At 35.6% G+C, this 26,824-nt stretch overlaps 1 protein-coding gene across 2 annotated transcripts in view; it reads right to left on the reverse strand.

Moving 5' to 3' along the window:
• Nucleotides 1–1,675: 1,675 nt before the first annotated feature.
• gpnmb (glycoprotein (transmembrane) nmb) overlaps nucleotides 1,676–26,824 on the reverse strand; it is a 30,194-nt gene continuing 5,045 nt past the window's right edge. The window contains exons 3-12 of one of the 2 annotated variants that reach the window (XM_030147571.1): nucleotides 26,596–26,757; nucleotides 25,837–26,010; nucleotides 21,924–22,085; nucleotides 21,517–21,834; nucleotides 17,397–17,456; nucleotides 17,048–17,272; nucleotides 13,561–13,666; nucleotides 11,918–12,138; nucleotides 10,944–11,034; nucleotides 1,676–2,295 (exon numbers count right to left, since the gene is read on the reverse strand). In XM_030147571.1, the coding sequence (XP_030003431.1) occupies nucleotides 2,142–2,295; nucleotides 10,944–11,034; nucleotides 11,918–12,138; nucleotides 13,561–13,666; nucleotides 17,048–17,272; nucleotides 17,397–17,456; nucleotides 21,517–21,834; nucleotides 21,924–22,085; nucleotides 25,837–26,010; nucleotides 26,596–26,757 (1,673 nt within the window). In that variant the 3' untranslated portion in view covers nucleotides 1,676–2,141. The remainder of the gene's footprint in view (nucleotides 2,296–10,943; nucleotides 11,035–11,917; nucleotides 12,139–13,560; nucleotides 13,667–17,047; nucleotides 17,273–17,396; nucleotides 17,457–21,516; nucleotides 21,835–21,923; nucleotides 22,086–25,836; nucleotides 26,011–26,595; nucleotides 26,758–26,824) is intronic. The other variant, XM_030147572.1, reaches the window with a different exon arrangement.

Below are 26,824 nucleotides of genomic sequence, written 5' to 3' on the forward strand. Positions count from 1 at the left end.
TTAAATGGTTAAATCCAGTAGTGCATAGGCCAAATTTCATGTTTTTTTGTTTCAACCTTGTGTCAATAAAGGCTCAGTCATTTGAAAACCACAAAAGATTTTGCATAAATGATTTCAGATTCAGATTCCTGAGAAAATTTGACCCTAAACTGATAAATTTTCAGTCCATAACCAAGAACTTGAATTTTTGCCCTTAATGTCACTAAAATGCAACTCAAACCTTGAACCTTGTTGTTTGTTCTTTCTCCTCTTTCTCATTTATTTAATGTAAAGTAGTGTGTGAGTCAAGTGTGTATTTATCACACTCTTATGTCAACAGTGTTACTACAATATCTTTATAGATAACTTTCAATTTTACTCAGTTATATATATGATATTTAGTAGAATCTTTCTGTAAAAATACCATGTGGTGTTATGGTTATGTTGATTTTAGGCCTGAAAACAGCAAAAATGTCAACTATCCCTGTCAACTATGTTACCCTGTAGAGGTTACTCAAAAAGTCCCTTAATTATATATTGACCCATGTCTTAATAGGCACTAAATTCTATGATTAACCTCGCAGATTTCACATCCCTCCTAGCGACTTTTATATAGGTGATGCTATTGATCTGTAACACCTTTCAAAGGAGCAGGTCATAGCCAGTTACCAATAATCCCTCATTCATGGCAATCGAAGTCCTGAATCACTTCGATTCTACAACTACAAGTGTTTAAGGTAAGTTTGGAGATCTCTGAAATGTAAGGACTATTAGGAGACCAACCCTGAAAGACCTGGAACAATTTTTGTGACTTCCAAAAAAAAAAAAAAAAAAAAAAAAAAAAAAAAAAAAAAAAATATATATATATATATATATATATATATATATATATATATATATATATATATATATATATATATATATTTTTTTTTTTTTTTTTTTTTTTTAACATCTGACCTTTCCTAAGGTATGTATCATTTTCCTGAGAAAAATCAGGTATTTTCCTGTATTTAATTTATTGATCATGTAGTTGTCCATAAAAGCTCTGAGTATATTCAAAGATCATTATATCACAACATGAAAAAGAGAACCAAAAGGGACTTCAACAAAAATAACTATCAACTGAACATGAAAAAAACTTTCTACAACCACTGTCATGTGTCAAACTACATGGGTTTCATTGGTGAGTCTGTTTCAGAAGATGATGGTTGTTTATATCTGTAAATTATATTCTCTTTCATCTATATACTTGTATTTGTTTTTATTAGTGGTTTTTGTATTTTGAGATCCAGGTTGGGTTGGTCTGGGGGTGGCCATTAGTTCTGGGGGGGTGGGGTTCATACTTTGTGTATCACAAAATCTTATATCATAAAATGTGAATTTCTTTCTTTTTTTGTATTGTACTTTTGGAGATGCACAATGAAAATAAATAAAAAACTGATAGAAAAAAGAAGAAGAAGAAGAAGAAGAAGATGATGGTGTTTCCACGTTCACTACGAAGTCTCTGAATGTCCAAACAGGTCATATCTGATCACGATGAAAAGCTGACAAACTGCATTTTGCATGAATTATTTCAATGTACTGATAGGATTAGTGGTTAAACAGTTATTAAACATCTTAGATCAATAGTTGCCGTTGGTGACTGGTGGCTGTTTAAGTCTTTGATTAAAAATGAGTGACTGACTTAAAACAGATGGTTTGTTAATTCGCAGCCTTTATTAGTTCTTATGTCAAGTTTACAGTAAATTCCTTGAATTACATGAAATGTCCCATGAAGTTTTAGTTTGAATTGTAATTTAATTTACTTGCAAACACAGCATCACTGGTAGTACAGATATGAACTTAGCTGTGGACCATTGATACAACATCTAACACATCCTCTTAAGACAAAAAGAATTCAACCCAATAAGTTTTTTTTAGTAAATCGTTAACCACTTATACTGAATAGCATTAGCCTTTTTCTGCAATCAAACAATTATATTCTGACACAAACAAGACATCCATGTTATTTACTTCTATATTCCTGCAAACATGAATGTGTTCCTGTTAAAGTTTCACTCAGACAATCAGGATTGTTCATGGATTCTCATGGATTCTGCATCTGCATTCAGCTTCAGCCAGGAAACAGAAGCGCTGGTTTAGTATTCAGTGCCACAGAATGCCTACAGAGGGCATCTCTCAGTCAGCAAGTGGCGGCTCTCCTCACTGGAAGGGAAGAGTGCCTCCCTCAGGCGAACCATACGACCTCTGCCCCCCCCGTGGCTGCAGGCGTCCTCCACTGGGGCCCTGCGAATGGGCCGGTAGACCTTGTAACGCCTGAGAGAGACAGAGACCAGGGAAAAATGAGGTGAGGGGGGTGAAAAAAAGGATGAATATACATGTAGACAAATGGGTCAGAGGGAATTAATAAAACTGGTGTACAGAGGAGTGAGTGAGGATGCTGTATTATACAGAGGTGGTGCATTCTGTACTCCCGTATTTATGTAAAAGCGACTCAAAAAGGTAGAAAGAAGTACTGATTCAGCTTCTTGGATGGAGTAAAAGTGTAGAAGTACAGGCTGAAAGTAGAAAGTAGGAGTTGTCAGATATTTCTAGAGGCTTTTAACTCATATAAGCAGAGGTGGATCCAGAAAAAAATGTAGGGGGAGGGGGGAAGCACAGGAGCATGGTGGGGTCCAGGGTAAGAGCCCCAGTGGGAGTTCAAAGGGGTGAAGTGACGCAAAATTAACATTATAAATGCACCAAATCAGATAATTTTTTTTTAAAATTATTATCATACGCTAATAAAATGAATACATTTTAACCTCACTAAACCCTTTTTGGAACCAAAGCAGAGTTGGCAAGGTTGGACTCAGTTATGGCTTTGAATTCCATTGCATTCCAAATCATTTAAAGGGGTGATATTTTGCTAAACCCACTTTTATTAGTCTTTGGTTCATTTATTTGTGTATTTGGACCTGAATAGTTCCAAAAGTTTGAATTTGAACCCTCCAGGTGCTGCAAAGCTATCTTTATATTCATTTGGCAAAAACTGAGTGGATTTCTACAACCTGTTTTAATTCCTGTTTAACTTGTTACATCCATAACTAGAAGCACTCGGAGAGCGCAGACCTCCGCCAAGGCTGATCAGTGGCCCCCCCCGTGGGCCCCCCCACCCCCGATCACCACCAAAATGTAATCATTTCTTCCTTATCCCATTTCCAACAAACCCTGAAAATTTCATCCAAATCTGTCCATAACTTTTTGAGTTATGTTGCACACTAACGGACAGACAAACAAACAAACAAACAAACCCTGGCAAAAACATAACCTCCTTGGCGGAGGTAAATATGTCCAAACCTGGAGCTGATTACCTAAAATGTTCAGTTGTTGGTTGAACTGGACAGAGCAGCACAGCCAACAACCTGGGGAGGGCGGGGCATGAAGTGGCTCATTCGTATTTAAAGGGCCAGCGCTCAAAATGACCTTTCTGGTGTCATTAGTCAGAAATAGGGTTGAAGATGGACTTGTCGAATTTAATTAATGAAGAATTCAGACCCAAACATAGCATTTACAGTTTATGTAGACCACAGGGAAAGGTTTTAAAATTCATAATTCTATTTAAAAAAACTAAATATCACTCCTTTATAATTAGAAACAACAGGATACAGTAGAGGTATAACCTATGTTTGACAACTTTGTGTGATTCACTCAATCGCTGGCTGTGTTCCACAACAACTCAAAGATATTCAATATTCAGGCCATGCAGTTCTATTGTTCCCACTGTATAATGATACAGTACATATCTTCTGTGGCTACCTGTTTGTTTTTCATGCAGACCCAAATGCTGCTAGAATAGACAGTTGTGTCTTTATGATTACTAGACTTTAGTCCAGTACAGATTTAACTCCATTTACCACATAGATTGTCGTCATGATGGCACATGTGCAGTGGACCCCCTTCCAGTATCCAGAGATCAGGGAGCCTTTGGAAGCATAACTTTGTGCATCAGAATATATGTGGATGGATAACTCAGTGAGTAACACTATAGTCTATGCCAGTGTTTCCCAACCTTTTTGAGCTGCGGCACATCTTTTACATTAGAAAAATCACAAGGCACACCACCAAACAAAATGTTACAAAAAGTATATTTATTGAAATATAATGCAAATCTAGTCTCAACTGACTTAGTGTGAAACCTGGGCCTGTTTAGTTGAACACAAAGCTGATATTCTTGCAGGAATTTAAGAAAGTGTGTTTGGAATGAGAAAGCTGAGAGGGGTGTGTCAGCCACCTGTCAGACGGACCCCCGGCTTATGGATTGAGATCCGTTTAATAGAGGCATACCCCCCTGCTCCAACCCAATCCGTGGGTCCTGCTGGTAACCTGCTGATCTGCGCATCACTAGTGAGGGGGGCTTTATCAACAGAATGCACCACATCGGTGCTGGTTCACTTTCATTTTCACTTTGCAAAAGGAAACTGTTGATGTAGAGAGGATCACTGGCGTGTGCAGTCGTACGTATCTATATCACGATACTTGCTTAGAGTACCAATCAGGTGAAAGTGGATAATCTTCCACGGCACACCTGATGATTTCTCATGGGAGACCAGGATTTGAATCCAAATCAAAAACACTTATATCATTTTCAACATTATACATGTTTGTCATTTGGTAAATCCACCTTTGTATAACTGCCAAGACATTATAATGAACATTGAGTTGACACTATAATGTGAAGTTTTCAGTGCGAGGAACACAACCTGGGTTGTTTTCTTTTCATTGCATTCATCCAGTTGCAGATCTGGAGCATTTTACATGTTGAGGCAAAGGGGAGGATAATATTTATGCAAATCCCCATACATTTGGGTGCTTCAATGAAACTGGTCCCTAAAAACAGGACATGGGGGCTAAAACATCAGACTACAGTAGATGTAGACTAATGTTATGGAGCAAGTTTGGAAGCACTTTGGGTCTATTTTAAAAATAAAAACTTACTGAAATAAAAGAGACACTATTTTTCAGATAAAACACATTTTTATATTATTTTACATTATATTTAATACAAAAATCTGCATGTACCAGTCAAAAGGACACGAAAATCACATGCTGCTATTTTTTAAAATATCTCTTTATTCTCTTACTGGTACATTTTGGGAATTCAACTAATTATGCAAGGCAGAGGATTTGACAAAAAAATGACCGCTGTTGCAAAATCGTTTGCAATTTATATACGTTTAACTGGGCAGGTTCTGCATGTTACGCAAGTGGACACAATGGGTTACATACAAAACCTGGAATGAGATTTTTTGTCTTCTCCAGTTCTAATAGCTGATGAGGGAATTTGGGTTTTAAATCTGTGGGGGCAGTGGTCTGTGTAGGTGTTAATCCATATGCTAATGAATTTAAGTGTAAGGGTCGTAGAGAGGGTGTGGCCCTGGGGAGCCGGGTCATTGGTGGGTATTGTGTATGAGTTTCAGGGTCGTTGAGGAGGGGGTGGGTCATTGTTCAAGTCCTTCAGAGGGGGTTTTTGTCTTTTTTTGTCTTCTCTGGCCAACACCCTGAGACAGGCTCTGGTTCACCCCAAGGACAAACTACCAGGGGAGAAGCAAAGCAACATCTTGGGTCAACACAGGAGAACATCCACCACAGACCAACACTCTGCAGTCCATCTTCACTTGGAATGAAAAAGAACACTCCTTCGAGGGCAGCGGTGTCATAATATTAGCCAGAGAAGACAAATGATTTGAGAGAGGAGTCAAAGAAGGCATTTTTGTGAAAGTGGAAAATCGTTCCCTGAACAGAGGTGGTGGTCTGAGACACTACTTATCAAAAACCTACAACACCATTTTAAACAACATTCCCAAACAGTTTTCAACTAACAGCCTTCCACACCTGGACTCACCTGGACCCCCCCCCCCAAAGGACTTGGACAATGACTCCCCTCACTCCCTCAACTCCCTGAAACTCACACACAACTCACACACAATACCCACCACTGACCCAGCTAACCTGGGACACATCCTGTGTATGACCCTAAAACTTAAAGTCATTAGCATATGGATTAACACCTGCACAGACCACTCCCCCCCCAAGGTTATAATAGTTTTGGATTTTTCATCACAGTTTAGTTTTTCTTTAGTTTTGACTTTTTTTTTCTTTAATTCAGTTAGTTTTAATTAGTTGTTAGAGCAGGTTTGCTAGTTTTTATTAGTTTTTGTTATTTTCTAAATGCTTAGTTTTAGTTTAGTTTTAGTTTCTTTATATCTTTTATCTTCGTCACCGCTTTCTCCCAACTTTAGTCTCCATGTTTCCAGGCAGCGTGGGGATGAGAAGATGCCTAAACGACAAGTGACAAGAAGTGGCGGACCATTAAATATCATATGGTGCCAGCAGCTAAAATTGCTTGAGGGAAATAAATCGATTTTATATCAATCCGACATTGACAAAGACGAAAACAAAGGGAATTTTATCCAGAATTTTTATATGTTTTAGTTTGTTTTGTAAACACACATTACAGTTTCAGTTAGTTATTGTTTTTTTTCTTTTATTTATAGTTTTTATTTATTTCAGTTAACGAAAATGTTTTTACAATTCTAGTTTTCATCATTTCGTTAGTTTTCGTTAACGATAATAACCTTGCTCCCCCCTCAGGTTTATAAGTGCAAATTCCCCCATCAGTTACTAAAACTGAAGTCTCTTGGATGAGAGACAAAACGTTTTCAAAAGATCCGAACCAGTCCAGTTGAACCGAGAAGAACCACCAGGAAGAACGATGACATGAGCAAATGAGAACTTACACAGACATCTAACACAGTTCTAATGTAAACTATCAGCTGATGTAGCATGGTGAGATTATTTTGAGAAATTTCAGTTTGAAGAAGAAAACTTGATACCATAATACAGATGTGTGTAAACGATGAGTTTTATACTTTGTCCAGTGACTGATACAGTCTGTGGATACATAGTGTTGAGTCATTAGTGGTTTTGGTCCTAAGGGTGTTCTGGTACAGGACTTCCCCCTGCTGTTGACAGTCTGTAATATCAACACCACTAATAACCCCTTTAAAGGTAATAAAAAAATTAGTTTAATCCCTAAAGTTTTCCTGTGTAATTATTCATCACTTGCATATAACTTTGGTTTTAACCCTAACTATTCACAACTTAGTGTGGCTCCTTACTTGCAACAGATTTGCTTTCTAGGTCTAATCTGCATCAAGAGAGGCAGGGAGGCACTGTACTAATGTAGAACAACTTAGGCCAGTGGTTCCCAACCTTTTTTGGCTCCTGACCCCATTTTAACATCACAAATTTCTGGCGACCCCAGACATTCAAAATGGAGACTTTTTTTTTTTTTGCTGAAATTAATATAAATTAATAAATTAAATAAAATATTAATTATTTTGATCATGTAATAGTTTGCTATACTATGTTGCAAATAAACGTTAATTTTAGATGACATTTAGTCTATATAATGTATATTATTATGGACCAAGGCAGAAAAGCCAGGTGTAGATTACTGCACAAAGTGAGAATTTTATTTTCCTTGGTCAGGATATGTACAGTCAGTCCAGCTTGGATTTACAAGGCTGTAAATCACAGGTGTCAAACATGCGGCCCGGGGGCCAAATCCGGCCCGCCAAAGGGTCCAGTCTGGCCCTTGGCATGAATTTGTGAAATGCAAAAATTACATTAAGATATTAACTATCCTTTTAGTTCAGGTTCCACATTCAGACCAATTCAGTCTCAAATGGGCAGGACCAGTCAATACTATCATAATAACATAAAAACAATGACAACTCCAAATGTTTCTCTTTGTAAATGGAAATATTTTCATGTATTTACACTAAAACAAAGTATAATTTTGCAAAAAAAATGTGAATAATCTGAACAAATATGAACAACTGGAAATGTCTTAAGAAAAGTAAGTATAATTTTAATAATATTCTGCCTTTTACATGATGTTTTGTGTATTTGTAGATCCACTGTGATCTGTAAGTTATAATGTACATGTGTAAATGATAAACTGAGACAGAATATTGTTAAAATTACACTTATTTTTTTCCGTTTGTTCATGTTATTCACATCTTTTGAAAGAATAGTTTGTAGATGTAAACCTTTTCATAATGTTAATTTACTTTTTTCACTCTAAAACATAGAAAAAAGTTTGGAGTGGACATTATTTATATATTATTATGTTATTATTTTACTGGTTCGGCCCACTGCAGATCAAATTTAGCTGAATCTGGCCCCTGAACTAAAATGAGTTTGACACCACTGCTGTAACTTAAGACTGAAAATAAATAAATAACACAAACTGAATTATGAAAGAGCTGCAGCATCTTAAACTGACCACAATGAACGTTTGACAGACAAACAGTACCACAGTGCTTCAGTTTCAGCTTCACAGTTTGTCATGTCTTTTATGTATTGGGATTGTCTCTCTCAACTCACCATATATTTTTTATTAGTAAGTTGTTTTTATTTTTTATTTTCATCAATTACTACAAATTTTAGGCAACCCCATTTGAATTCCAAGCGACCCCAAGGTTGAAAAACTAGACTCAGGCCTTTATTTCCTTCTTCAGAAACAGTAGGAGAAACCATACATCTGGCTGCAGCAGTGAGAACGCTTTTGTAGGCTTACACTGTAACTGCTATCCCTAAGTGGTTTTCAGCGTTTTATGTTTTTTAGCCATTTTATGCTGTTTTAATTGTATGTAAGTTTTATACTGTGTTAGTTAATTTGTACTGTACTGAGGTGCCTCTTGGTCAGGTCTCCCTCAAAAAAGAGATTTATCAGGTTAAATAAAGGTTAAAAAAAAAACCTACAGCTGACATGTCCATATGTTCTCAACACAGGCACAACACAGGTCTGGGATTTTTAGTAAAGGTGACACAAATGAAAGAATAACCCTGAATATTAAATTCCACTTCTGCTGTTAGATCCACTTAAATCCCCCTTAAATCATCCACTGTGGACATTTAACCCTTAGGAGTTTGTGGACACGCCCCCACCTCCAAATCACAAACTGATTGAAGATGACACAGCAGCAAGACAGGGCCTCACTGAGTCTACCTTTCAACTTGTGCGTAAAGTGCAGACGTCAAAGTAATACTGTGAAGTCAATTGTGTTGAGAGGCCAAGTAAAAACAGACTTATGATTCACAATATGAACATCATATCTGGTAAAATTGTCATCAGGTTCAGTTAGCGTTATGCAGAAAGAAGCGTAAAAACAGGCTTCTATGGGTGGAAAAGTGCACTATATCAGTCAATCAGATGTGTGGCATCATGTGACACCTGATTGTTGTTATAAATAGTTGTATATAGTTATTTGAGTTGTAAAAATGGTTCACTGAACATGTTTATGGCATCATATTGTGACACTAGATTGTTCTATAAATAGCTGTAAATATAAAACACCTGAGGCATTGCCTGCATTTTCATGTAAATCCAATCCAATCCAGCTTTATTTATAGGGCACTTTAAAACAATCCCATTACAAATAATAAAATAATAAATAAATAATAAATAATCTAGCTTTTTCTTACATGTTTTTGTGTGATTTAAGGTTCAGTGTGTTAATACTACATGTCAAATGGAAAAAAAAAACTATACAGTCACACAGGTGAGGTTATGCTGAAAAAAAAAAAAAACAAGGCAAAGAAATGTAAAAGAAATACATATGGCCTGATCACAAACAAGGGTAACAGGAAGGGTGCACAGATAGATAAAAAATAATATTGCTCTATCAAAAAATCAGACAGGCCATTTTATTTGTCTGATATTTCTCTTTTAAAGTCCAAAATATTTTTGTATTATGGTGTCTACTAAAAATTTCACAGGCTTGTACCCCTTTCAAATCAGATTATTAATTATTGGTGTATGGACACTCCAGCCTAATTGCCTCCATATTTAATGCCTACAAAGATATACAAATGTTTCAGCACTCAGGACAATCATGCATTGTTTATTGCATAGATGTCGTGTCCAAAGCATGTGTGCTGAAAAATTCCATATATTGACAGAAACAATAAAATTAGACCCTCATATTTTGATATGGTGTACAGACACTACTTGGTGTACGGACTCTACCAGATTGGAATGGAAATCTGGCTTACCACTTGGTCGCACCTCTGTTAGATCTGTAACTAAGTCTTTCTGGTACAGGAGGAAATAAACATTTGTGAACAAGTTATAACAATATATCTATAAGGCATATACGCCATATTATTGATGGCAGTATATTGGTGTACGGACTCTACATGAATTTTGGTGAACAACACACCATTGAAAACATGCGGTTGGACGTAAACATCCGTTTGCCACATTGTTTCCAAATTTTCTGCAGCCAAGGAGCATACCAAAATCTGTCTAGTTGTGGATATTTAGTCATAATAATACTGAAATAACAGGTTCCCATTCTATTATTACAATTAAAGGGCTGTAAAAGAAGGGTTTTCATAACTAAATGGTTGATTGTCTTAATACTGAAAATAAGAATTGATAATCAAACAGCTGTTCAACAAAAATGATCAATAAATGAAAAGAAATGTGATGTGTGTATTTTGTAATAAAAAAGACACAGGAGTTGAGTAGTAATTATTTATTGTGTTACAAAACATTATAATTTTGCCCTCTTATAACAATAAAATTGTGCACATGTTTTCACGCTCACTGGGTCGCCATTTTATCAGTTTTTATCCGATTTTCTTCAAATTTGGAGGATTGCAAGATTTAGTAATAAGATGGCCAAAGAAACATTTTGGGAATGGTTTTGGGGGTATCTTTTTGCAATACTGATTAATAACTGATGCAAATATACTTGTACACCTTGATTGTAATCAGGCTGAAAGTTAAAATAAAAAGCATAAAAAAAATGGTCAAAATACACACAGACTCTCAAAGGCTATGTACACAGCTGCATGTACTTCCCCATCCATGTTTATCTGTGCTGCATGTAAATGTTACGACTACTCACCTGTAGACCAGGTAGGCGATGAATGCAAAGACAGCCACCAGTACGGCACTGGAGGACAGCACCACCTCTGCAGTGTGAACGCTCGTGGACACTAGAGACAGAGACAGCACAGAGGCAGACAGAACCAGAACCAGCGGAAAACAGTTAAAAACCAGTGGTGCCAGGCACAACAAACCCCACCCCTCGCACATATTGTAGCTTATTTTGGCATCGATCCAGCTGATGTCTGTGCAATAACCGTACAATAAACAATACAGTAAACCGTGCAATAAACCTGTGACATGATCAGCATGTGCTCAGTTGCAAATAGTGTATATAACTTTCTTCACTGTGTTTATTTTGATTTTGCACTTCTTTACTCTTGTGTGCTTGTACTTCGCTGCTGTAAACCTGAAATTTCCCCTTTTGGAACTAATAAAGGCTTATCTTATCTTATCTTATCTTATCTTATCTTATCTTATCTTATCTTGTCTATGCGTGTGGGGATGCCAGCATATAAATTTCCTCTATATATTCACCAAGTTTGAAGTAAATTTAAACAAAATTTATGTTTTTAGACGTGAAATTTCAGCCATTGTAAGTAAATGGGAGAAGAAATAAGATTTTAAAAATACATACAAGTTTTAACTTTGACCCACTTTTCCCAAAATGTAATCACATCTATTCTGGGTCACTGGCAATCTATAAACCCAATTTGGTATAAATTCAACCAATAGTTTTGCTGCTACAGACATTTGAAATTTTGCCCATTATAAGTAAATGAGGAAAACTTTTTGTTTTTTTATTCATAAAAAATTTGAACTTCGACCTGCTGTTCCCAAAATTTAATGAGATCTATTCTGTGCCACTGGCATTCTATAAACCCAGTTTGGTATGAATTCAACCAATAGTTTTGCTGCTAGAACGTTAACAAACAAACAAACTGAGCCAAAAACAACACCCCTTGCCCATTCACATGTTCTCATGGGACAGACCGGGTGGGTCCTGGGCTTTGTTGATGGTGACCGTGGTTGTGACGAGGGCCAGGCTCTTGGCGTCCTCCAGGGTGATGTTGACACAGTAGGTGCCTGGTTCCAGGAACGTTCGCCTCAGACGTACTTCACACTGGGAAGACGGTGGGACGTCATCGCACATGATGTTATGCACCCGGGTGCAGCTGGGGTCGGACACTATGGTGCAGGCTGAAGTCGGGATGCTGAAGTTCAGAGACAGAAGGTAGATGAAGGGTTAAATAAAACAATCCCAGTCCTGCTGTGGACTGGAGCCCTGTAGAAGTGAGTGTTTTCAAGCCACAGCAGTGATCAAAAATTGTATTAGTGCTGCAAATTAAATTGTTTTATGACTTGACTGGATTATCTGATAAAAACTATCCAGTTCAATTTATTTCGAATATGCAACAAAACAAAAAACAAAAAACGCAACCCCATAAAGACTCAAATATTCACCGGTGACCAAAAACATTTTCCCATATAAAATAATTAATACCTGTTGATCCACTAATCCTATCAATACATGTAAATAATTGGTGTAAAATACAGTTTGTCATCTTTTCATGGTCATCAGATATGATCCATTTAGACGTTCAGAGGCTCTGTAGTGAAAGTGGAAACACCGTCATCTTCTACAACATTGATTCACCATAAAACACATGGAGTTTGATTAATGACAGTGGATGGAGACACTTGTTTTTATGTTCAGTTAATGATAGATTTAACTGAGGAAGTCACGTTTTCTTCATTTGTTTGTGTTTCTGATATAAAACCCCTAAAACTTTAATCTGATCTTTTATGAATATCTACATGATCAGTAAAGTTAAATATAGAAAAATATCACATTTTCACTGAAAAAAGTAAAATACAGAGGATAATATTATAAGAAATGGTAATAAATCACTTAAAAAAGGTTAAATACAGAGAAAAATTAATTTGGGAAGTGCTACAAAAGTAGCACTGGGTCTTTTTGGGTTAAAACAAACAAAACCATTAGTTTCTTTCCAGATTTTAACAGTGAAACCTTTAAATCTACTTTTTGTGTCACAGCAAAAATGACTAATCTAATTTCCTTTTGAACAGGAAATCATCATACTCTGCCATGTTTTAAGTCTTAAATATAAATGCATTTTGTGGTACATTAATGTGAAAAAATAGATCTGAACAGGCGTGTGTAGAAGCCAATAACGTAATAACAACCGATAACGTAATAAATTTGCCATTTTTAAAATGTAATAGGCCAATAACGTAATAACTTATTACATTATTGGCTGGTTATTAGGTTATTGGCCTGGTAAAAAAAAAAAAAAAAAAAAAAAAAAAAAAAAATTGTAAATGTAGTAACTGAGCCAATAACATAATAATATATTAATATCACTTTATTTAACTTTTAATTATTGGATATAACTATGACAATGCATACAGTCTCTGTCTCTCTCTTTGTCTGTCTGTCTTTTATAACGTTATTGGCTTATAACATTTTAAAAATTACAAATTTATTACGTTATCGGCCGTTATTACGTTATTTGTTGTTATTACATTATTGGCTTCTACAGGCGTGTTTTGGGTGGTAATACTGTTTTCACTTGACATGTTTATTTGGTGTATTAGAATAGGTATGTACTCACCGGCCCAGACATTTCACCAGGAAGCTGATGTCAGTTTTGGTCACTCTGGCGGCCGATACGTCTACAATCTGACTGTTTGGATGACTGTGGAGAGGATGTTTAGGTTCTGGTAGGAAATGAAATAGGTCATCAGATGAAGTAAACACTTTTATTGCGAATGAAAACTAAGAAACAAAAAGAAGTGGTAAAAAACTTATATTCAGTGAAATAAAATAATAAAGAAAAACATACCCAACTGTAACTGTATAAGGCATTCTGACAGAATTAAAATAACCTACAATCACAGAATGTGTAGTTTTCATCTTTTTTCCCAACACAATCATAATCATTTTGTGTTAATAATTGAATTTTTCAGTTTTTTGTTGATGTTACCCACACTAATAAGTTGAGTGGTGAGTAGGGTGGTCAGTACATGTATCTCCAAAATATATGTATCTCCATAATAACTACAGTAAATATTATCAAATTCAGCAGTAACGTTGACCATGAGCTATTCTGGAAGATTACAGTAAATCAGTATTAACCCCATGTGATTCTGACTCGCATGCTCATTTAAAGATTATTTTGTGTTTCTCTTTATGTGGATGTAAATATGTGTTGCTTGTAATATTTTGGGAAATACAACTGACCCCTCAAAAAGCTGATTCTGCCCAAACTGACAATAACAATCATAACAAGGCATGTGAGGTCTGTCAGGCTGAAGTGGTGAAAGAAGCCCATAGATATAAATATTTATATATTTAGTAATTTAATGTGTTGCCAATGATTAATGTGCAGTTTTTATCAAGTAGAAACACTGCATGACTTTTTATATCACTAGTTTAAGTCTAAATGGAGAAGGGTTCCATGTGAACAGCAGTTGAACATGGGTCAGCTGGTCCTAAGAGATGCGCGTGTGATGTGTATAGCTAACAATTAAGGTTATTATTATTTAGAAGGGGGCAGGAAATATAAGATTTTCTTCGTCCTGCTCCTTTTCGAGCATGGGTGTGTACATGTTTGTTTACTTGATGATTATTGAATGTTTATTGATGAAATGCACAACCATGAACGAAATAAAAATAAATAAATGAATAAATAAATAATAAATAAATAAATAAATTGTACCCATAAGGACACACTGATGAACAGTCATTCAATAGCCTAAGTGTTCATCATAGAGGAGGTTCATGACAAAAAAAGAATAACTAAAATAATACCATAGGTGTATTTTATCTCAATTTTGTTTGAAAACTTGTCATGTCATAGTAAATAAAAAGTCCATCAGAACATTGACAGTACATCCTGATGGAAATAAAAAATGTCTGTGATTTTTTGCTCAGAAATACCAGTGAGATGTAGACAGAAAGGACTTCAGTTTGCATTTCAGAGATACTTTCATAGTCTGGTCTTAATGAATATTAATGAAGATTCCAGTTGCTGTAAGTTAACACACCAGCTAACATTGGTTAGCATAGCACAGTGTTTTTCAACCTTGGGGTCGGGACCCCATGTTGGGTCGCCTGGAATTCAAATGGGGTTGCCTGAAATTTTTAGTAATGATAAAATTAAAAACAAAAAAAACAAACTTACTAATAAAAAAATATATGGTGGGTTGAGAGAGACAATCCCAATCCATAATAGACATGACAAACTGTGAAGTACTGTTTATCTTTCAAATGTTCATTGTGGTCGGTTTCAGATGCTGCAGCTCTTTCATAATTCATAGTTTGAGTTCTTGTTTGTTCAGTATTAATTGTCAGCCTTGTAAATCCAAGCTGGACTGACTGTACATATCCTGACCAAGGAAAATAAAATTCTCACTTTGTGCAGTAATCTACACCTGGCTTTTCTGTCTCCGTTCATAATAATATACATTACATAGACTAAATGTCATCTAAAATTAATATTTATTTGCAACATAGTACAGCAAACTATTACATGATCCAAAACAAATAAATTTTAGCAAAAAAAAGTCTCAGTTTTCAATGTCTGGGGTCGCCAGAAATTTGTGATGTTAAAATGGGGTCCTGAGCCAAAAAAGGTTGGGAACCACTGGCATACCACAGAGCAAAAACACATCTGACACATGTCTCACTGGTGCTTGTTTTATTAGTTTACAGTATTTATTCAGCCTTCTAACTGTCAGAAAGGCAGATTTTGTAGTTTTAATGTTTTTCTCATCATTTATTTTGATTTAAAGTGATTTAAAATTGATTAAAAGTGTCATCCATAATACCATAAAAAGCAGTTAAATATATGAAACAGCAAAATGAAAAAACATACTTGTAAAACAATGTTTGGGTTGGAATTTAAACTGTTCTAGCACGTTGACCCATGGGGATCCAGGGGTTCTAGGTGTGGTAGTTTTTCTGCTGTTGTGTATTTGTGCATGCTGTACCGCATTTGTCCAGCAGTCACCGCCAAAGCATTCTGGCCATAGCAACATGATTGTAGAGGCTATTCCAAAATTACTATCTCCCAAAATATTGGTCCTATCAACTTGCCGTTTTTACTAGTCTGTTCCTTGACCAAAAATACATAAGTATGACAAACTGCAGCAGTCAGCTCTTTCTGGATTTTGTGTGAATCTCCGGACACACACACACACATGCATGGGGCAGGGCTTAGAGAAGGGTCAGTTCTATAGAGTGAGATGAAGTTAGATGTTGAGGACAGGAACCAGGTGTGGGTCACCACCGCTTCAGTGTGCAGTCTAGTTGTGTTTTGTAATGATGCTGTCCTCTGCGTACATCCATTCATTAAATGGTAAAACTTTCCCCTGACAAATGTCCCATTTGACTAGAAAGAAAGAGTAAAAAATTTAAACAAACAAAAGCAAAACTAAAATAACAAACATACTTTTTTTTTTTTTAATCAATGCCCTGAAATGTGAATACAATCAGAAGTCTTTATGTACAGTACTGTACAGGAAGCACTTTTAGAGTAATTTCTTTAGCAGTTGTCTCTTAGAGTGTATATACTAACCTTTTTGTCAACCTGGTACTAACCCACTTTTGTGTTGTATGTAAGCTGCTGAATACTTGAATTTCCCCCCGGGGATCAATAAAGTGTCTGTCTGTCTGTCTGTCTGTCTGTCTTGTGACTTTAAAATGAATTCAAGCTGAACTGAAATTGAAAACAACTGATGCCAGGCACAACAAACCCTGACTCTCGCACGTATTTCACCCATTTTAAGTAAATGGGAAGATTTTAAAAATTCATAAAAAATTTTAACTTTGACCTACTGTTCCCAAAATTTAATGACATCTATTCTGTGACGCTGGTTATATTTAAACCCAGTTTGGTATGAATTGAATCAATAGTTTTGCTGCTAAAGTCTTAACAAACAAATTGAACCAAAAACAATACCCCGAACCTCCCCTTTGGGGGGCCGGGGTAAACATAAAAATGAATGAAAAACGTACTATTGCTGGTATTATATCCCTGCTCTAAAGGTTTTAACACAATATGATATGAGTGAACCGTAAACTGCAGCCCCACCTACCGATGATGGTAATGTTACCCATGAAGGTCCCATGGACGTAGCGGAAACACCCACTGCCTTTGAACTGACGCCTGCTCTGGAGCCAGGGCACAGTGGTGGGGTCGGGCTCCGGGACTTCAGTGCCAACGGTAAGGGGGAGGGACTCAGTGGTGGGTAGGCCCTCTGTTGTCATGGCAACGGTTGGAGCAGGTGGAGGAGGAGGAGGTTGGGTGGTTTTAGGTGGCACTGTAATAAAAAAGCATTGAATTGTTGAAGTTATCGGGTTACTCAGCACATTGAAGCACACACACCTCTGTGATGTATTCTCCTTTATGGCTGCACATATGAACTGTTAGTCATGGAAACTCACCTTGCGTGGTCTCCATCTTCATAGTAATGGCGTGAGTACCAGGTGGAGGAGTGGGAGCGTCTGGAGGATGACACAGGCACAAGATAGAACCATTACAAACATTTCAGAATGAGACTTCACATCAGATTCAACCCTTAAAGACTTGAACTATGGCGAGTTTTTCCTTTTTTAGCCTTGACTAAGTGATTTATCACCATTTATTATCATATAATCTTCTGTATTTTGCATTTTAACCCCTTCATGCATGAATTATGAGAACCTTAGTTGAGACTTTTTTCCGGAGTGTTTTTATTCCTCTTTAGGCATGTAAAAACAATGCAACTGCAATTTTAATATTTCTTTTAATTAACCTATTTTTCATGGCGTTACAAAATGTCCACCATACTTTTAACTTTTGAAGCAAAGAAATGTGTATTTAACAACAACAGAAAATGATATACTGTGGGAAGACTATGCAATTAAACATTTTTAATGCTCTTAATCTGATTTTTTCTCACATTTTAACATATTCTAATACTAGTTGTTACCCACTTAATGGATATATTATGCAAAAAAAACAAAAAAACAAAAAACTATTAATTACACTCTAAGAACAGTTAGCAATTGATTTGCACTAAAACATGTTACTGCAGATCAATCGATTTAACAAGAACAGTAAAGTTTTACTAATGGTATGAATTGCAGTTGAAATACAGCCAGTGATGCATGGCATTAATTTAGTGGACATGATTAACTGTAAATTTCTTCCAATATAAAATAAATATCTGGAATTTTTAACAGCTATTAATCCTTAGATGTTACTTGAAGCAAGCATATTTTTTCTACCTTCAGGGGTGTCCTGATATAGAAGGATTTACAAGATATTCCAGGGATGTTCAGCACTTCTGACTTCCTGTCAGCCATCTTGGTTATGAGTTTAAGGTAAAATTAAAAAAAAAAAAAAAAAGCACTTCCCATGACTGGCCAATAGCTGACTGTGTATGGGATCATGTACAAGCGTCCACTGTGTTGGTAACTAAAATGTCAAACCCATAAATATACAGAGAACAGCTTTTGAAGAGCTGTCCACTGTACTGACCACTATGCATGAAAGGGTTAAAGTGAAAATCAGATATTTTCTTGTAAATAAACTGTTGCAACAATGTGACACTTAACATTACTCAACAAATCCCCTGAAAAATGATGACAACACAATTAATATAATATATTCAGCGTCTAAATAACGAGGCACTAATCTGGTGAAATTTTCATCAAATATTTTAGTAAATTTAATTCCATGTATTTAGTTTGAACATTTTTCTCTTACAAAATTGATTTGACTATATAAATTATTTAAACAGCATTTATTGCATTTGAGTAACTTTTTAATAATGCATTTTAAGTTTAATATTAGATCAATCAGATTTATGTCTACTCTGTTATTTGTTGTTGTTATTTTTTTGTTTTTCTAATCCTAGAGCAGCATTTTTACTCCACCCCCAAAGTATTGTGAGGAATTGTTTTTGGTTTCATTGTGTTTTTTTTGTTTGTTTGTTAACACTCTAACAGCAAAATTATTGGTTGACTTCATACCAAATTTGGTTTATAGATTGTCTGTGACCCAGAATAGATGTGGTTACATTTTGGGAAAAGTGGGTCAAAGTTCACATTTTTAATGAATTTTTAAAATCTTATTTCTTCTCCCATTTATTTATAAAGGGTGAAATTTCTAATGTCTATAAAACCATCAATTTTGTTTCAATTTACTTCAAACCTGGCTCATATATAGAGGCAATTGATATGCTGACATCACCACATGCATAGACATGGTGACATCAGCTGAATCGATGCCAAAATAAGGTGTGAGGGCCTGGGTTTGTTGTTCCTGGCACCGCTTGTTATTACAAGAGATGTTTTTTCTTCATGTAAGTAAATGTCTTATTGACTAGTTCCATACATAGTGATGTAATAACAGATAAATAAGAAATATCAAACATAATTCAGTTTAAAAAAAGATATAAAAAAAATGATTCTTGAGAGGTACAGTATTTAATAATGACAATGAGGCCTGTTTGTTTATGGATGATGCTGTATTGATAAATCTGCTGTAATTATTGAAGAAAATGGTTGAATTGTTGAGTCTGTTTGTATGACTGTACTGACATGATCATATTGTTGTGTATAATTCACTTACTCTATTATATATTTGTTGTGGTTCGATGCCAAAATTAGGAAAAAAGTATTGTTTGATTCTTGTATCAAGTTAGTGATAAAGGTGTAAAAGCACTGAGGGGTAGGATTAAATAAGTTTGTACTTCTTCCTACTCCTTTTCGACCATGCAAAATTCAGAATTGTATGTGCTTGAAGATAGATTCTGTCCATTTAAATGTTTTATTTTGTTTATTTTGTTTTGTTTTATTTTATTTCTTCGCATGTTTGAAATAAATAAATAAATAAATAAATCAAATAAATCAAAAATAAATCAAATGTGCAGGAGCACACAGTATCTCACCCAGTGCTTTGAAATATTAACTGTGTATCTACAGTTGTGGAGAAACTATTAGACCATCAAAAGTCATCAGCAACAATGGTTATTCAATCAAGTACTAATTCCTGTGTGTATCATGTGACTAAAACAGACCGAAAAGAAAACATGGAATGCCTAAAAGGACTGTTTTTGTCAGTACAATGCCATGGATATTGATGTTAGAATTGAAGTGATTTTGGTTATTATCAAGAAAACCATGGAAAAAGGAAATATATCAGCTCTGAAATTAAACTATTATGAACTACTTATGTTGTTATCATTATATTTGTCCAAACAAATGTACCTTTTCTTGAACCAGGCATTAAAATGGACAAGAAATTGAAGAAAACAAGGGGTGGTCTAATATTTTTTTCTGTGACTTTATATACAAAGTTCATAGCCTGACTAAGAAGGAGTTATTCCACAGCAAAAAAACTTGGCATACATTAAATTCAACCTTTCCTGGTACTAACTCCATGGTTTCCTTCCAGATAAACCCACACTGGATAAATAATTTCAGACTTTGAATAGTAGTACTACAGATATTTCATGAAAATGCTTGCCTTTCACCCCTCCCTTGTTCTCCCTACCCTTCATGAATTCAACTTCCCAATTTTACACAGTTGATAAAGCTGGAGCATCATCCCTTATAGCAGGGGTGTCAAACTCATTCTAGTTCAGGGGCCACATTCAGCTAAATTTGATCTGCAGTGGGCCGAACCAGTAAAATAATAACATAATAATATATAAATAACGTCAACTCCAAACTTTTCTCTGTTTTAGAGCAAAAAAAGTAAATTTACATTATGAAAAGGTTTACATCTACAAACTATCCTTTCAAAAGATGTGAATAACATGAACAAACTGAAAAAATAAGTGTAATTTTAACAATATTATGCCTCAGTTTATCATTTACACATGTACACTATAACTTCGAGATTACAGTGGATCTACAAACACACAAAACATTTAATAACAGGCAGAATATTGTTAAAATTGCACTTTCTTCTCTTAAGACATCATCAGGTTGTTCATATTTGTTCAGGTTATTCATGTTTTTTGCAAAATTATACTTTGTTTTCGTGTAAATACATGAAAATATTTACATTTACAAAGAGAGAAATTGGTGTTTGTGAGTATTTATAGATTATTATGACAGTATTTTATTGGTCCCGCCCACTTGAGACTGAATTGGTCTGAATGTGGAACCTGAACTAAAAGGACTGTTAATATCTTAGTGTAATTTTTGCATTACACAAATTCATCCCAAGGGCCAGACTGGATGCTTTGGCGGGTCGGATTTGGACCCCGGGCCGCATGTTTGACACCTGTGCCCTATAGCAACCATGTCAACATGAATGTCTGTGGGGGCTAACCCCTTTTTCTGCACACATTTGATAAGACCACGATGCCACGGATGGTTCACAAAATGTCTCTGGAACTACTTTTCAAAGTCCTAAATTTTATCCAATATGGGTTTATCTGGAAGGAAACCATGCAATTAGTATCAGGAGAGGTTGAATTTAATGTATGCCAAGTTTCATTGCTGTGGAATAACTCCTTCTTAGCCAGGCTATGAACTTTAAAGCCCCCCCTCGTACAGTGGGATTTACCTGTGTGAGGTGTGGGACCTCTGGGAGTGGTGGTGGCAGTAGAAGGTGGACACTCAATAGGAAAGGATGCCTCCACCACCAGCTTCACGCTCATCTTCCCCAGAGTGCTGTAAGTGTGTGTGGTCACATCACGGTTTGTTACCAGCTGGTTTCCATCCCTGAAGTCCCAGATGTAGTCAACGGAGGCAGCGGTTTTGAGGTAACCACTGGGGTCATGGAGCTGGACTTTGAACACCACGTCCTCACCGCGGAAAAACACACTGTCAGACTGGTTAACCGCAGATTTCTGGCTGATGCTGACCGCCACAGGGATCTTGTCTGAGGGAAAGAGTGTGAAGGAATGATAAATAAGTCATGGGGGTGTTTTGTACCTGGTGAAGGGCTGAGTGTGGGAGGGTTCTCTCCACCTGTGACGTGGAAGACTGTGTTGTCGGTGGTGAGGGGGCTGTACTTTCTGCGCTCCTTCTTCCTGTAGACCAGGACCTCCATGACCTCGGCCCCCAGAGGGAAGCTGGTGGTGTTGAGGGTCAGGCTGGAAGAGGAGCCGTCACATGTCTCATAGTACTGGCCTGGAAGGTGAAAGAAATAGAAGATGTTGCCTTTTTGTTTTTTTTTATTGAGTATACCTTTATGTACACTGTAAAAAAAAAAAACCCCATAAAAAAACAGTAATATTCCGGCAGCTGGGGTGGCAAAAAATACTGGAAAATAACAGAAAATAACCATCTAATAAAAATATGGTAATTTTCCATAATTAAAATACAGTTTTTTGCCCTAACTTTACGTGAGATTTTGCTTTTTTTTTTTTTTTTTTAATTTTTAATGTTTAATAAAGAATATTTACATGTATTAAAACAATCAAATTACCTATAAATATATATAAAACTGTATTTGGACAGTTTATCAGTGCTTATACATGTTATACATTCACAAAAATACATTTATTCAACATTTTTGTTGTGAAACCTCCTGTAATTACACAAGATGTTTGTCAATTAACAAACAAGTCTTGTTAAACTTACAGAACAAATACTTCTTTTATGGTTAATTGTCAGTAATATTATCTGGTTTTAACATTTTTTTTTACAGTGTTAAACTTTAAATTAACAGTTTAATCTCATAAATAGAAAAGAAATATTTGTGAAATTATGATACATTTGCAAATGCATTTTTACTGTACTTTTCTGCGAAAAAAGAAAACATTTCTTTTAAAAATTTAAATTTGTTGGTTATTCACAGTTACAGTTTTTTCATGTTATTTTACATTTGACATGTAAAATCTGTAAAGTCTCTCATTTCATTGACGTTTTCCTGTATCTTAAAAATACAGGAAAAATCTGTAAAATAAACTGTGAAAATTCTGTTAAATTACAGATTTTTTTTTACAGTGTGGAAAAAAAATAATTTTTGGTGTAGTAATATTTATTAGGTTAACTATCACAGTTTTTATTTTCTAATTGTAAATATCAGTGAGAACTAGAATTATTCAAGTAAAACTAAATATGTCATTCGTGTAATAAATAAACTGTGTGGGAAGAGTAAGGTGTATTATGTATTTTCACATAATTTTCAATGGTTATAATCATTAAATATGAACCTACAAATAACAAGCAAGTTTTAATAGGCAATTTAAACTGCAGAAAAAATGTGTAAAATGTTGTGTAAATGTTACTTATATATTGTCCATTAATAAAAGTTAGGAAAAGTATTGTAGTGAGACACACTGATCATAATGGGTGCAGTTTGTGCCGAGTCATGTGACTCACATAGTTTACAGTGTCACTGAGTCATGTGACAGTGTGCTACCTTGCAAGTTGTAAATATTCATTAAAAGCAAGTTGCTGTTCTGTGTTCTGTGGTTCTATGACTCATGTTCTGCCTATAGGGGAGAGTAGCTGAGTTAACTGGATGGAAGGAATATTTAGGTTTGACATCGTGACTGAACGCTCTGTGCTGCTGTCATAGACTCTATGTTGTTTTTGTCATGTGTAATTCAATAAAAGTAGATTCTACTTCGTTTTCATGAATGTGTGGTGTGATGTGATCTGAGAAGACCGATAAATGTTCACTCTCCCATAATTTTGTTGTACCAAAATGTCACAGCACCATATTAATAACCATCAGTAAATTGCCTGAGGTTTGATAGTCAAATAAACGTATATCATCAAGTAAAGTTTACTTGATGATCGCTCGTGTAGAATTTACATACAGTTCTGAGTGCAAATACTTTCCTAAGTTTTCACAATTTTTTTCAGTGTATGTATTTATACCTCTACTTTACCACTGTACTTTAGTATCATGCTGACGTACTTCAGTATTTCCATTTATGCAACTTTATACTCCATTTAACCCATAGAGACCCACAATTATTATAGTCACACCATCCAAATGATTTTGTTTTTGTTTTTCCCAAGTGATTTATCACCATTTGCCATAATATCATTCTCTGCACTTTGTATTTTTCAGTGTAAATCATGTGTTTACCCATATTTAATTCACAGATCATAATGAAATTGCGAAGGAAATTTGAAAGTTATTTTATGAAATCAGAAAAAAATGAGGAAAAAGCCACCTTTTCGTCACAATATATCACTAAATGAACATAAAAAACAAGCGTCTCCATCCACTTTCATTGATCCAACTCCATGGGTTTTACAGGTGAATCAATGTTACAGAAGGTGGCGGTGTTTCCACGTTCACTATGCAGCCTCTGAATGTCCAAATGGGTCATATCTGATGACCATGAAAAGATGACAAACTGTATTTTACCTGAATTATTTACATATATTAATAAGTGGATCATTTATTTAGTATTTTAGATCAGTAGATTCTTTAGGTCAATGGTGGATGTTTGGGTCTTTATCTTCAAGGCAAATGTTATAGTGCATATTCCAAAAGTAGTATAAGGTGGAGAAACTTCTATTTTTTGAGCTCAAAAAACTTTCAGAGCCATCTTGGACTTAATGGAAAATATCTCATGAAGTTGAAAACAGGTATGTTTTTCTAATCTCATGAAAAGTTCTCACAGGATAGTGATGCCACAAACATTATATTTTTATAGAACATGTTAAATTGCTGTAGACAACACAAACATCATATATAACAGTAACACATTAACAGGGACTATTTTACAGTAAAATTGTATTTTCACATTTTACATTATGCTGTTATACTGACGTACTTTTATTTGAGTATGGTTTTAATGAAGAACTTTCCTTGTAGGGATATTTTAACTGTTTGGTCTTAGTACTTTTATTGAATTAAAACATCTGATTATGTCCACTTCCATCTCTGTAATAAATAAATAAATAAATAAATATTCACATTAAAATTAATCAAAACAAAATTTGCACAAAAACTTCCTTGTCATATATAGAAACAGGGATGTAAAATTATCACCCACCAAGCGCAAATGGTAAAAAATTAGTTTGGTGTGTAAAACAAAAACACACACCCGCCAGTGACCAAAAATCTTGAATTGCTTGTGAGTTTTTCTTTTCGTTCATTTGACCATTTCTGCATGATCGTTCTAAGCAGGTTGCTGACACAGACTCAGACATGTCTGACTCTGAGGCTGATGATGTGCTGATTACCTGAGCCAGAGTCCCACACCAGGTCGGGTACCTGACCTGGTACGGTGATTTAATGATCATCTAATGTGACCGTGGTTGTTCCAAAGCCGGTTTGTTTTTATTGTGAAGTGAGCTTCACCTCTGTTTATATCCGGCCACAGACGTCATTGAGGAGCACATATTAGAGATTTATTGATGGCGTTCATTTTATCCAAAAATAAAGCCCTGAAAAGTGAGTTACTGTGTAGACAATATGTTAAACACGTTCCTGTTAAAGCTGTGAGACAGACATTTGTCTCATTCTGTCAATGTCAACAGTTGCACTTGAATATTTTTATTACATGATGATGCAGCAGTCATCCTGAAATGAAATATAACCTAATAAAATAGCAATAATCTAATTTTATCTGGACATAACTGTATTCTTTAAGTGATGCTTAAGTTGGACTTTCATAATAAAAAAGTTTGGTGATTATTTTAAGTCAAATAAGGCATGATTTTTTTATTTGGTGGAGAAAAATACTTTTGGACAGTAAATTTTTGGAGGTCTCTAGTGAATGGCAGATGAGGTAAAAAGTTAATTTTGCACCCTGTGTAGAAATAAAAAAGGCCAAGTGTTGAACAATAAAAGACCCTGATTTAATGATTGAGTGGGAAATATCCCTTGCATCCCACCACCACCCAAACAATTTACCAGAATGCAGGAAATGAAACTATCTGCTCAGATTTCCATCCGTATGTGACTCACCCATTGTGTGCCACACATAGACATAGCCCTTGCGCCTCCAGTCATTGCTCAGGGGGAAGGGCTTCCCATCAGGGAACACGTTGCATTTCATTTTGTCCAAACACTTTCCAAAACCATAGTCATCCAACCAGGAGGTCCAGTTGTACACATACCCAGAATTCACCTGTCCATTGGCTGCAGGAAGGAGGAAAAAGCTCAAGTCAATTCACAGATGACTGTAAAAGCCTGTTAGAGGTTTGTTAGTGTGAGTGTGAGTGTGAGTACAATGCTCCTGTGATTAACCCTGAAAAGCCTGAACTATCAAATCACTGACAGAAAATTCCAGTTCTTTAAAACTGGAGCCTTTATTGGTCCTCCTGAACAACCAAAAAAAAAATGTTTTTCAAATATCAATTTCCATGTATGAATTTCAATTTTGTATCATATTTGATCCATTGGGTCTCAATGCTCAAATATTGTTATTTTTGAACAAACAAAAACATAATATAACACAAACATGTCTAACAAATTGGAAATTGGCAAAGTTCTGCCTCCTTCCTCATTAATGACACTTCTGTAGTGTCACTGGAAAGGCCTCTGGTGAATGAATTCCACCCCCCCGGAGGATTACCTGTGTATTCTATCTAATTGTATACATCAGGTGTTTCAAGAAAAAAAAAAATATCACACTGATCATGTAGAGGGCTTCAAAACTCTTGTATCAAATATGATACGTTTGGTGTTATAGGGTTAAAGAAAGGTTCTGTTGTTAATTGTGACCTGAGGCCTCCAGCTCCATACCGTCCTCACAGTGCTCATCCCATACAAGGTCCCCGTTTGCATCCTCCTTCTGGCATGGAGGATACTCCAGCTTAGCAGTAAAGGAGATGCTGGAGCCGTTGAGAGCTGGAGTGTCGCTGGTGAGACGAACTTTAGGTTTACCTGCATAAAGGTGGAGGTTTCACAGGTTTACACCTTCGAAGTGTGACAGCAGGGATGTTCCTGGGAG

The sequence above is a fragment of the Sphaeramia orbicularis genome, chromosome 11 (genome assembly GCF_902148855.1).
Source record: "Sphaeramia orbicularis chromosome 11, fSphaOr1.1, whole genome shotgun sequence".
Lineage (NCBI taxonomy): Eukaryota > Metazoa > Chordata > Actinopteri > Kurtiformes > Apogonidae > Sphaeramia > Sphaeramia orbicularis.